The sequence below is a fragment of the Schistocerca serialis genome, chromosome 5 (assembly GCF_023864345.2).
Source record: "Schistocerca serialis cubense isolate TAMUIC-IGC-003099 chromosome 5, iqSchSeri2.2, whole genome shotgun sequence".
Taxonomy (NCBI): domain Eukaryota; kingdom Metazoa; phylum Arthropoda; class Insecta; order Orthoptera; family Acrididae; genus Schistocerca; species Schistocerca serialis.
In genome coordinates this window covers 365,534,360-365,548,159 of record NC_064642.1, presented here as the reverse complement: position 1 = coordinate 365,548,159, position 13,800 = coordinate 365,534,360, and the positions used below count along the sequence as shown (strand labels likewise).

Here is a 13,800-nt window from a genome sequence, read left to right as displayed (position 1 = left end):
TGTACATAGTGTAATCAAATGGGACCAAATAAAAAAATCAATCAACCAACAAGTATATTCGTATGAAAACTTTCACTTATTAAAGAAGAGTAGATCCTTAAAGTCACAGCCCATGTGCTCATCAAAAAATGTGACCCATCTATGAGTATTTACTCCCTAATACCACTCCGCTGTGTACAAGAGTGACAAGCACAACAGTAGTTCTTTCCTTCAGGCATCTAAAAGTATTCTGAAACTTGTGGAGGACATGTACCTCATTTCTGTTGCACAGTTAAAGGTTATACTTATTACAGTCATCTCTCAACTTTATTCTTAGGGTGCTGAGGCTCTTGTTACTAAGAACTGTTACACTCATAATCTTAAACTGTTGTAGGAAGCAACAATGCTGCATTGATAGAAAAATCTGCAACAAAGCATTGTGTCTGTCCATTAATATTTCTACACATGTTGAGAAGAGAAAGTGTAAAGTGGTTTGGTAAGAGTGCTCTGTTGACTTGAATGCTAGATATTGGGTAAATTAAACATAAAAAAATACTCTTGCTGGGAATATTTTGCTGCAAAGTATTGAAATACTAAGAAAAAACATCAGGAATAAAGACATTTGGAATACAGATATTGCAATAGCAATAAAGTGGAATAATATCAATATGTTACATGAAAAGGACAGGAAAGGATGTAAACGATGATTGATGGTGACCAATGCTGTGACGGCAACAAAAGTGCTTTCTGGGACTGTGGAGTAATCTTGTTTTCCTTGGATGTGATTTCAACCTCTGTTCAATTTTTCTGTTTCTTGTTCTTGAATATACATGGTAAAATTTAGTCACAAATATTTCTGACCAGTGTTAACCTTCACAGTATTCTCATTCTCTGATAACTACCTTCTTACCACTTTTTACCAAATTTTTTCATATCAAAATACTCGTCAGCCTCCTTATAAAATGTCCTGCAAAGATTTTAATCTTTACAAAATTTTGGTTTGATCAAGTTCTTCATAGAGCATGACAGATACAACAAGAAACTGATGTTCTTGGCATGTACTAGGAATGTGCTGAAAATTAATGTGTGACATATTAAAATTTAAATAAAAAACTGTAACTAATGATATAGTAGTGTAAAGATAAATACTTGAAAAATGGATTGAGAAGACCTATTGCCAGAATTATGTTGTTTATTGGTGATCTTAGATCCAACATTTCTACACATGCAGACTGCACTATGAACAAAGAGTGACAAGCTCAACTGGTAGATAACAGATAGTACAAAGGTCATGAAGGCAAGAAATACCTTTTATTTAGTGTCTCAGGGCTCAGGGGGCATGCACTGTGTGTGTGTGTGTGGGGGGGGGGGGGGGGGTTGAGATGGAAACTGGTTTAGGGGTAACACTTTGATCATAAATAAAGGAAAAATAGTAAAGTTAGAAGCAGCAAAAGAGCTGAATTATGGAACAACACTATTGCACAAGCTCTATGCAGAAAATCCTAACAATATTGATGGATGGACATCTGAAGTAGGGAAAAGCATCGGCAAGTTTTGAATAAAGTGCTAAGTAAACATTGCTATGTGCTAAGAATGCTAGGACTGTTGCAGCATTGAATTGTGGTCGTGTACCTATTGTTTGCTTATATCTGCTGTGATTTACTGCGAAATACAGGTATGGCAAAACACTTCCAAACTCCAAAAAAAGGACTATCACAATAATGAAAGCACTTCCCAAAGAAAGCCATGCAGAAAAATATTTAAAGGACTAAAAACAATTACACTTCCTGACTCATATGTTGATGGATGTGTGTGTGCTTTTTGAAAACTCGCTAAGGATTTTCAGCATTGAATAATCAGGTTCATAACTAACTACACAAGAAACAGAAATGATCTACACACACACCTTTTTCTTTTTTTCTGGCAAGGCCACATTTGGAGAAGATGGCATCAAAAACTTACATAATACTCACGCCAATTTGGATCATTTTGCGATAATGTATTTTCAACCATTGTCACAAAGCCTTATCCCACTATCATTTCTATAGGAATGGTATTTGAAATGAAAGAAAGATACAGATAGATCGTTCTGCGAGGTGTGAAGCATGGTCAAATTACTGGCATTTGGCACTTGACGACACTGTTTCCTAAGCAATCCGTTTGTTGTCATTGGAGGCAAACATTTTCTGGAATGTAAAATATAAACCAAGCAAAGTGTCTCACACAGAGGATTTTAAGATTACTATGCTGGGAAATGGCAAGCAAGAGCTAACAGTTATCATTATTGTTAATGATTATGTACAGTGTACAAAAAAGAAATTGCCTTTCTTTCCCTTTTGTGGATTTACAGAGGAGTTCCAAGCCAAAACTTATATTAAACTGATGTCTTTAGTGGACACATGTAACTAGAGGTAGCTGTGTACACACAAGAATATGCCACTTGTGATGATTAAAGATATAGGGATATCGTTTCCTCCGTAAATTTTATCTGTGGTAACTGAGTAAACTTTTTTCTTAAGGGAAAAAGTAGTTCTTAGGAACTTATTGCATGAACTGTGGAGAGTTGCTTAATTTTTGATTAGTATGCAAGGGATAATTGACTGAAAGCTCAGTTTTGCATGTCCTGTATATTTTACTGAAATAAACTTGGCTCTGTGTTATGCTTTAGTGGTTCTCAAGAATTGCATTTTCTGATGTATTAGAAAGAACGAAAATAGAAAATGCATATGGTTTTTGTACCTGTAGAATCAAGCCAGACAGGATTAATGTATTTAATTGGATATTAAAAATACTAACAAAAACCTTTTCCATAATAAAGCTAATATCAGATACTGCATTTCCAAGCTAACTTTACAGTATGTTGAAGAAGAAAAATATATAGCTGACTAACACAACATGGCAGTTCTTAACCAAACTGTGTAATTGTAAAATCAATTTCCCCATTACAAATCTATTTAGGGGAATACTTCAAAGGGAGCTAATGTTGGAAGGAGGCATCATTAAATTTAATTAGTACAAAACTGTAATCAAGAAATGTATGTAACAATTTCATTTCTGGGTTGAATGAAATATTCAAGTGCAGTGCACAAAATATGTGAGTATTTAACCCAGTTAAAAGAACTTACATATGTTAGCTATCTTACAACTTGCTAGATTCTGAAACTAAATGCATACCTAATTACAAATACATTCTCCATAATTTCTTTCATAGTATTGATATTATGCTTAAAATAAGTTCGTTATGCAAAAGGTAGCTCATACTATAGTAAAAATTTTGTGGGACACAGGCTATAGGAAAGAGCACATCTGTGTTATATGCAGAAGTTTAATCCAGCTCATCTGTTTATCGGTATAATTTGTTTGCACCATGAAAATATTCTTTACTGTTCCATTTATGTTGTTTTGTAGCTTTAGTATTTTGTTTGTTCCTTTTAGGACAATCATTTGACATCTCTATCTGGAGGAGGGAATCTGGCTGACCTTTCACTTCTGCAAGTGCTGGATCTTCATAACAATTCTCTTTCAAAGTTACCAGATGACTTAAGGCATCTACAAAACCTTAGGGTATGTAGTGACCAAAGGCAGCAACAGTTTGAACTTATTTTAATGTAAACTAATATGATTTTAGTAGCACATTTGGCATGTACTTATAGTTTCATGTGTGTTGTTTTGTGTGATGGGGAACTTTAAATTCTCTTAACCCCCCGTGTGGAACCTTGAAAGAGATTCTTTCAGGATCTGAGGCTTTCTTTCTATTTAGTTATGGGATTGTGCTCCTCTCATGATAATAGGCCTTACCCAGTGGTATTATATCAGATTTTTTTTTTCTTGTCAAATGAGGTAGCGGAAATCATACCATTACTTGATCAAGTGAAGGAAGTCATGTACAGAGCCTTCCAGAAACTGCATGTCTTGTGGAATTGATAACACTAGGTAAGTTCAGCCTTGTCTTTGAAGTGTTGGCAGAAGAGCCAACACCGTGTAGCTAGAGGAGGCCGAAATGCACGCTATAAGCTCACGCAGACTGGCGTGAGGTCTGGAACAGTTAAAGAAGTTGAGTCTAATAAATAAAGTACGAAGCTCTTGGAATACTTAACTTTAATCCACAATTGTGGAACATCGCTCTTGATTGTACATGCTTCATAAAAGAATATCAAATGCTATGGCGCCTTGCTAGGTCGTAGCAAATGACGTAGCTGAAGGCTATGCTACTATCGTCTCGGCAAATGAGAGCGTAGTTGTCAGTGTCCATCTCTGGCTAAGTCGGCTGTACAACCGGGGCGAGTGCTAGTACGTCTCTCTAGACCTGCCATGTGGTGGCACTCGGTCTGCAATCACTGACAGTGGGGACACACGGGTCCGACGTATACTAACGGACCGCGGCCGATTTAAAGGCTACCACCCAGCAAGTGTGGTGTCTGGCGGTGACACCACAGTCTTAGTAGGTAATATATCTCCCTTGATAATCAAGTAGTGATATTGGGCCATCAATCATTGTTGAATCTGATCTCAGCCCAAAATAATTCCTTAAGAAGCATTTTAACTGAAAAGTATTAGTGAGTAATAGATGCATACTGCATGTCTTTATGTGCTTGTGTATGTCAAGTGATATTTCAAAAAGAAGTGTTTCTTTCGCATACAAAAAGAATTGGCAGTTTAATGACAGACGTGAAAGAAAAACATGGGTAGTTCATCCATTTCCTTTGAAAATATGACAAATTGTCATGATCATGCACATTCCTTCGGTGTATATTCTGCTTACAGTGACAGTACTGTAGCAATGAAATTTTTATATGAAGGAGAATGGACTTGAAAATTCCTTTAAAAAATATGTTAGTCAATCCTTGACTATTGAAAAGGGAAATATCATCCTTAGTCAATGGTAAAGTGATCTTTGGAGAAGAGAGAAGCACCTGTATAGGTATCATGACCTCTGACACTAAGCAGAGAAGGTAGTAGGAATATAAAGAAGTACTATACAAGAGAAATTAACTACAAGACAATGTTACAGAAAAAGAATGAAGATTAGATGTGAGATATGATACTGCAGGAAGAATTTGACAGTGTACTGAAAACCCTCAGTTGAAACTAAGACCCAGGAGTTGATGATACTCTTTCAGAATTTCCGAGATCCATGATGGAATTATTCAATTTGATGTGCAACTCATATGCGACAAGCAAAATACCCTCAGACTTCGAGAATAATGTAGATTTTGAGAAAGATTTTTGATGATGCTGACTGGAACACATTCTTTGAAATTTTGAAGGAGCACCAGGAGTAAGATACAGGGAGGAAAATGCTATCTATAACTAGTACAGAAAACTGACTGTAGTCATATGAGTCAAAGGACATGAAAAGGAAGCAGTAGTCAAGAAGGAAATGAAACAAGATTGTAACCTATCCCCAATACCCCTATATTGAACTGTCTGTAAAAGAACCATGGAGAAATAAAAAAAGAATTAAAGTTCAAAGAAAAGAAATAAAAACTTTTAGGCTTGCCAATGACATTGTAATTCTGTCAGATGGCAGAGAATCAGAAGGACAGTTCGTCAGAATGGATAGTGTCTTCACAACAGATTATAGGAGGAACATCAACAAAGGAAAACTGCAATAATGGAACTATCTGTTATCTGCAGCTGTGCTCACATATCAGTAAAATGACATGTGCATATGGCTTTATTGGTCAGAAGACCGCATTTGGTATGTTTGGCGCTTAGTGCAAATCTTTTTATTTGACACCAATTCAGCGGCTTACAAATTGATGATGATAGAATGATGATAAAGACAACACCCATACACCCAGTCTCCAGGGGAGGAAATCAACCGAGCTGGGCACTGAACCCGGAACCCTGTGATCAAGGGTCAGCAATGCTTACCATAAGACCATGCTTATCAGTAGTTTAGTTATGATGAGTGATGACGATGGTACTAAAATGAAATGTGGACTTCCTAAAACTAATAAATAGCATTAAACTAATGAATAATGAAAATAAATAATTTGTAGTTCTGTGTAGTGTGAATTTTTTAGCATTTGTATAAATCAGCTGCCCTCACACTTCTGTCTTTTACCTGTGTCTGCACTTGCATACAATAATCCAATACAGCCTCAGTAAATACCTCTCACTTTCTGCTTATAAAAGCCTGACATCTCTTTGTTTGTCATACAGCATTTAAAGGACATTGTTGCGACTCTTCAAGCGTCTCACAAGCTATAAGTTATGTGACTGCCAGCAGCTAAAATGTGACAGTCCTGTGAATGATTAGTATAGAAGTATGGGTTAGGCATGTTGAGGATTGTATAAGTACTGTATTCATTTTGTTGAATTGTATTATGTACAGTGTATCAAACAATAAAAGCATATTCATAAATATGATACAGTTCAAAAGTTAAAGAAGAAATATCTTTTTCAAAGGGTAATTATTGTTCCATATTCCTCAAATCAATAAATATCATGCACTACATACTTTCTAAAATAGCCTATGTTCTTCCTTGGTGTCCAAACTATCTCCATACCAAATTTCATCAAAATTGGTTCAGTGGTTTATTCATGAAAGCATAACAGGCAGCGTGACTTTCGTATTTATGATATTATTATTGATGTAGTAGAAACAAATCAGGGAGCTAGATTAGGAAATGAGATGAGTTTTCTGTTTGGGCATCAGAATAGCTGATGATGACCTAACTAGAGAGTATATGAAATTATAAACTGGTAATAATAAGGAAAGCATTTCTGGAAAAGAGAAATTTGTTAGCATCAAATATAAAATGAAGTGTCCCAACTTGTGTGTTGTGGGTGCAGCCTTATATGGAGTGAAACATGGATGGCAAGTAGTTCAAACAGGAAGAGGATAGAAGCTTCTGAAATGTGGTGCTATAGGAGAATGCTGGATATTAGATGGACGGATCAAATAAGCAATGATTAGTTACTGAATTAAATTGGGTAGAGGAGAAATTTATGGCACAGCCTGACTAAAATAAATGATTGAATAATAGGGCATATCTGGAGGCAGAGACACCAAGGAATTTTCAGTAGGGTAATGGAGAGAAATGTGTGTGGGAGGGGGGGGGGGGGGAGGGCTTATAAAAATTGTAGAGGGAGACTAAGGCTTGACTACAGTAAGCAGGTTGAAATGGCTGTAGGTAGCATTAGTTCTAGAATGAGATTTTCACTCTGCAGCGGAGTGTGCACTGATATTAAACATCCTGGCAGATTAAAACTGTGTGCCGGACCGAGACTCGAACTCGGGACCTTTGCCTTTCGCGGGCAAGTGCTCTGCCAACTGAGCTACCCAAGCACGACTCACGCCCTGTCCTCACAGCTTCACTTCTGCCAGTACCTCGTCTCCTACCTTCCAAACTTTCGCAGGAGAGCTTCTGTAAAGTTTGGAAGGTACTGAGGTACTGGCAGAAGTGGAGCTGTGAGGACGGGGTGTGAGTCATGCTTTGCTAGCTCAGTTGGTAGAGCTCTTGCCCGCGAAAGGCAAAGGTCCCGAGTTTGAGTCTCGGTCCAACACACAGTTTTAATCTGCCAGGAAGTTTCAGCATTAGTTCTGTCAAGATGGAGAGTTGTATGTGGAATAGGATAACACACACAGGTGCATCAAACCAGCATGGGCTGAAGACCACAACAATGCCGTTGTCTGACAAGGAAACATCACCAGCTTGACCATATATTTCAAGAAGGATAAAAGCACATATGCAATATATCAACCCTAGCAATTGATCCTGCATGAAAATTTGGGCTCTAATTCTGATAACAGGCTGTTATGTGCTTCTGAACATACACCCTAAATTTTTGTGCACACCAGTTTTTTGTCACACACTTTGGCCCATTTCAGCCACCTAATGCATGAACATAAAGTACTGTACAGTTGACTAACAACCAGAACTCCCCTGTTTGCAGAATATTAAAGGTGAGGGAAGAGGGAGGTGGAGGTGGACACATCTGGCCAACGTGTTTTTAAATATTGTTTGAGAACACACATTATTTTACCAGAAAAATAGTAAGGAATAGCACATCCCAACAAATGTACTTCACTTTAACAGTGCCAGCTTTAAAATTCAAAAAGAAAATATTGAACATCAGTGATGTTAATAATTACATGGTGCTACACTACTTCTTTGATGACAAACGTACCTGTTTCATTCATTTGCACTGCATTTGTGAATTGCAGTGTAAAAGTGTTCAAAGTAAGGATATCTCTGGCAGCAGCTACATATTAGAAACTGCTCAGTTTAACAAAATGAACAAAGTATGTTACCAGTGTCAAAACGGTATGTCACAAACCTCTTATTCACTCCACTGTGCAGTACTTTGTGCTCGGGCATTAAGTGGCTGCAGGGGGGCAGAGGGAGTGACAACTGGTGCATGTACATATCAAAAAACTGTGCTTCCAGGAAGTCATAACTGTGTACTACCAGAAATGTGGGTCACAGTTTCATGCAGGATCAGTTGCTGAAGCTGATATTCAGCAAATGCACTCTTTTCCCCCCTTGAAATATGAGGCCAAGTTGGTGATGTTTCCTTGTGAGTTCTTGGAGTTATGATGCATCAGAAGTAGAACAAAATTAAGTACTCTCTATTTATATAAAATTATGGTATGTATTTGGTTTTTCCATGCTTCTGACGTGCATAATTTTTTGTGAAGCATACTTCGATGGCCATTATATCCTAGCAAACAGCGGCTGCTAGTATCTTTGGGTACACACTACCCCAACAGCCTTGGCATTTGGCACTGATTTTGCTCCACTGCATAGTTTTCCAGGCTTCTCAAACAGAATAAAACATTACATCAGCTGCATAATATTTAAGAACCTTTTTGTAATAAGGATGACAGCTTATTCATTTATATATCAAAAAGTGGCATTGTGTACATTGAAAAACAAGATTATCTTTTTGTGTCTTGAAAGTCATGCATAAATTTACTTCCACCCATATTAATTGCTGCTACAGCTCTGCATAGCTACCAAACACAATATTACAGAAGTAGAATATCGTTCTTGATGTGCCCAGGAAAATAAGGTAACAAATATCTCAAAAGGCCATTTGCATGGGTCAGTATGTTTTTCAGAATTTTAGGATGTTGCTCTGGAAATTTTACTACTAAAGTTATGTGACAACACTGTTGTTGTCGTCTTCAGTCCAGAGACTGGTTTGATGCAGCTCTCCATGCTACTCTATCTTGTGCAAGCTTCTTCATCTCCAAGTACCTACTGCAACCTACATCCTTCTGAATCTGCTTAGTATATTCATATCTTGGTCTCCCTCCACGATTTTTACCCTCCATGCTGCCCTCCAATACTAAATTGGTGATCCCTTGATGCCTCAGAACATGTCCTGTCAACTGACCCCTTCTAATGTAAGTTAATTAATCATGTATGAGTATTTTGTGTCACTCACTATAACTGGCAGTTTAGATGGAACTTAAGACAGTATTTGCAAGTTGTGCATTATAATCTATTGGAATGGTGTCATAATGCTACAGTGCATATCTGCTGCTGAAAGACAAATCGTTAAAAAATACAAGAATAAAATGAAGTGACATAATGAATAGAATAAGCATAGTGACATGATGACTTTGTACATTCCTAAATCAGTACATGATGAAGAAAAAATGTTGCACTTGGAGATAGAACGCAATTTCTCATCAGATTCTAGACAAAAGTTTATCAAGCAAAATCAGATTGGATGCATTTTGAAAACACATGTATGAGAACAAGGAGCTGGCAACACTGTACAAAGGAACATGTATCACCCCAGACTACCTACAAACCATCGTAGCTCATTGAGAAGATTGCTGGGACAGCAAATCCACATCCACTATGGAACTGTGGTTCGAATCCTCATCAGGCTCCTATTTGATTTCTTAGACATCCATTCCCTAGTTTTTGTTGTTAATAAATAGGACATCATTTTGTCACTGACAGTAACTTATCACATGACAGTTGGATCCATTACCTGAAATACAGGTATCGAGAAAAATCAGCAGGGGCTGAGCACAATTTGTTAAATAAACATAAGATTTTATTCAATGCAACAAGAATACTTGCTCACACTTCAAACTATTGGGACTCTGTCATCAGGGAAGCAGTTGAAATTAGACTATGTTAAAATAATTTCAACAGAGACTCCGGATATGCACTCATCAATGCATGGAAGCACGCAGTTGATAAAGAAAGAGCGCAGAGGGAGATTCTTACATTCCTCGCAGTTCTCCGCCTGTTGTGATGGATGGTGCTGCAAGCAACGCTGGATAAAGTGCGCAAACAAAATCTATAAACATAGAGGCCGCCACCTCCGTACACGCCGTTTTCACTGTGATGTCATCCAGCCAATGAGAAGCCCTTCACTGCTTATAAAAGCGGAAGCCTCACCAGCCCATGACAGTCAGTTTTACCCCTGACAAAGATTACATAGGTGGTCATCGAAAGCTTGGGATTTTATCCAAATTTGACAGGGCAAGTAAACCGAGAACTTTTTATGCAACTTACCCTCGTATGTAACCTCCTAACTGTTTTGCTGAGAAGTGTTACCCTCCAAATTTTATGCATTCCTGTACCAACGTCACAATTATGAACATTGTAGTTTCTCTCACTGCTGATAGTTAGCACCAGCGTCCAGATTATAATCATTGTAATTCCTTTTGCTGTCACTTGTTAGTGTTTTGCTGCAGTGTATTGCTACTGGCTTGTGCTTGTGTAGTTTTTGCAACATTACCGTGTTGTTTTGTAGCATGTTAGTGCAGTTGTTACAGTATTACATCTGCTTGCAGCATTCTAAAATGAACAGTGATTATTCCAGTGATGAAGATCAGTGGGAAGACATCCCTGTTTCAGAATCTGATGATGACTCTTTTGACCTTTCGTCAAGTGAGGAAGAATATGATGAAGACACTGATATGTATTGTGAGAGTATGGCATATTTGGGATAAAAATGATTGTGTTCCACTAAGATTTCCATTTACTGCTAACTGCTAATCCTGGCTGTATGATTCCTTTTGCTGATTATGATCTTGAAATATTTGAACACTTATTTAATTGGGATTTGGTGGAAATAATTTGGTTGGAAACAGCTAATATATCAGTCAGTGTTTTTCAACCATTAGATGTAATGTTTTGCCACCATCTTGTGAAGAACTTCTTTTCCTTGCTCTAACCATTTTGCAAGGTGTTGTTCACAAACCTGAATTGCAGATGGACTGGATGCAATAGACAAGCACATGAACTCCATTTTTCAATGACGTAATGTCTTACAAAATGTTTTGCTAAATGAAAAAGTATCTTCATTTTTCTTGTAATGGAGTGTATGATGCTGCAAATCACACAGATCCTTGGCTGAACAAAATTTGGCCAGTTTACCAGCACGTTGAAAATAAAATCAAAGCTTCTTATGTTCCTAAATGGGTCATTATGGTGGCTGAAGATCTACTTTTTCACAATGGCCAACTGGGTTGGATACAGTATATCCTGATGAAAATATCAAGATATGGAATCAAATGCTACATGCTGTGTGAATCATCTAGCAGATACATGTGGTCCCTGATTACTTATGTGGGGGAAAGGAGGAAGCTGGATTCAAACTTTACAGATTTTCCAGTGTCGTAATAAGTTGTTTTGACACTTTCCACTCCTAAAGCAAGGTTACTGTCTAATGACAGATAGCTTTTACACATCCCCAGAGTTAGCAGATTTTCTAATTTTGAAATCCAGCGGTAGATATGGAACAGTAAAAATGACCCAAAAAGACATGCCACAATATCTCCTAAATAAAAAATTACAAAAAGGTGAAGTTGCAGGTGAAAAATGAGGAAAAGCTGTAGCATTGCGTCGGAAAGACTAGAAAGATGTGGTGTTTCTTTCAACTATCCACACTATGGGTATGATGGAGACTGAGAAAAGGTCAAAGAAAATAATGAAGCCAAAGCTTTTGCTTGAGAGGAGTGGACCGAGCTGATCAGAGAATGGTATCATATCCAATACCAGAAAGCAAGGCAAGACATACTACAAGAAAAATCTTTGTCCATTTCCTGGAAATTCCTGTGTGGAATTCTTTTATTTTGTGTGGCATGTCTGGAGAGAAGCAGGAATTACTGGAATTTATGTTGACCTTCTCGGAAAAAATAGTTGAGAAATACAAAGAGGGTGCCATTTCTCCTGAGCCAGGCTGACCGGGATGAACACACCACCCTCTTCGGTTGACAGAAAGACATTTTCCAGAAGTATTAAGCCGACAGAGAAGAAGAGCAGTTTGACATGAATATGCACAATTTGCTCCTAGAAACAGGATGCACATGGGAAGTTCGTCTGGAGGGAAGTACGATACTACTGCCCCCAATGCCAGGTCCCTTTGTGCATCACACCCTACTTCATAATCTGTCATGCAGAAATGAGTTTATAATACCATTCTAAGTTGATTCTCGTTTGTATGTACCATCTGATCTATATCTTTAAATAAAATAAATTTCATCTTTTTAATAAACAGTGTGTTGTAACAAGTATTTGCAGAGATTTGTGATGAGCCCAAGTTATCTTGGGATAATACCATTTATCCACCTCGTCCTACAATATCTCCTTACATTTTTCTGATAAATGTAGGAATGAGTTGCCAAAGCAATATATTTTCAAAAAAACGTAAAATTACGTAGTAGAGGAAATAAGTAAGGCTTTGAAAGTTTTGTGGCAAGAATAGGTACATTATGAAGTTAAAGGAAGCATTTACAGGGAAATGGATTTGTCATGGAGGTCCAGTGTACTGGCCTCCATGTTCCCTGAGCCTTAATTCACTATATTTTTATTTGTGGGGACACTTAAAGGAACAAGTTTATAGTACTCCACCCATGGACGTACACGGCCTGATAGCCTGCGTGCTTGATGCTTCAGCAATATTCCATGCAGGAAGATTGTGTAGGGTCCAGGAAAGCACAATCCAGCAAGTGGCAAAGTGTTTGCAAATGCAGGGTGGTCATTTGAACATCATCTCTAAAGTGCATGTTGCTCGTGTGTGTACGTACTGGCTCTTTGAGGATAAGCATGGCCGTCAGACGTACAGAATAGAATTTTTATGCATAGCATAATGTGCAATCTAGTATAGCCTACCTACTGTGTTTTTTGAGCCTCATTGGATACAGCCAATGTTGTTGTGGATGTACCAGAGTGATCATTTATGTCTGTAAGAAGTTTGTATTATGTCTTAATGCTTAAATAAAGGTGACATAGAAATAAATACACAAGTTATCACATAGTGGAGGCATAAATTGGATACAGCGTAATGGTTTAACTAGGGGGGTGAGTTTGGCATGAACGCAACTCAAACATTGGTAAGTCTGCATATCCGTTACCCGCAACGTTGCCTCATTCAACTGAGCTAATGCCAAGGCTCTGGCACAGTGCAGAGTTTGTGCTTCCTGTTCTTGTTCACACTGCACACAGTTACGGTGTTGGCATAGCCTCACTTTTTAAATTGTATTTCTGTTAAACCTATTGGTGGGGCTAGATTTTGCTAGGTACACTTATGACTTGAATTGGGATGAAGAATCACATGCTCACTGTCAAGTGCGGCATTCCACCCCCGCCCCCCACCCCCACCCCCACCCCCCCCTCCCCAGTATATTCAGTAATTTATAGGCAGCCAAAAAACATACATTGCTGATGTAAAAAATTGTTAACTTTGCAATTAGACAATATCAAGCTCCTTTAAAAACACTCAGACCCTATCACTAATGCATATTAGTTGCTGTCTGTTATGGGGAGTGGTGCAAAGATGTAGGCTCATAGATTTCAGCTTGGAAACCCAGCTTTAGCCCTTAGAAAAGTTCAGCAA

General features: G+C 37.9%; 1 protein-coding gene across 1 annotated transcript in view; it reads left to right on the top strand.

The window, feature by feature from the left end:
* The window catches only part of LOC126481941 (E3 ubiquitin-protein ligase LRSAM1-like), a 191,316-nt gene that overhangs the window by 22,484 nt on the left and 155,032 nt on the right, over nucleotides 1-13,800 (top strand). Inside the window, exon 3 of the mRNA XM_050105900.1 lies at nucleotides 3,415-3,543. Within this exon, the coding sequence (XP_049961857.1) occupies nucleotides 3,415-3,543 (129 nt within the window). The remainder of the gene's footprint in view (nucleotides 1-3,414; nucleotides 3,544-13,800) is intronic.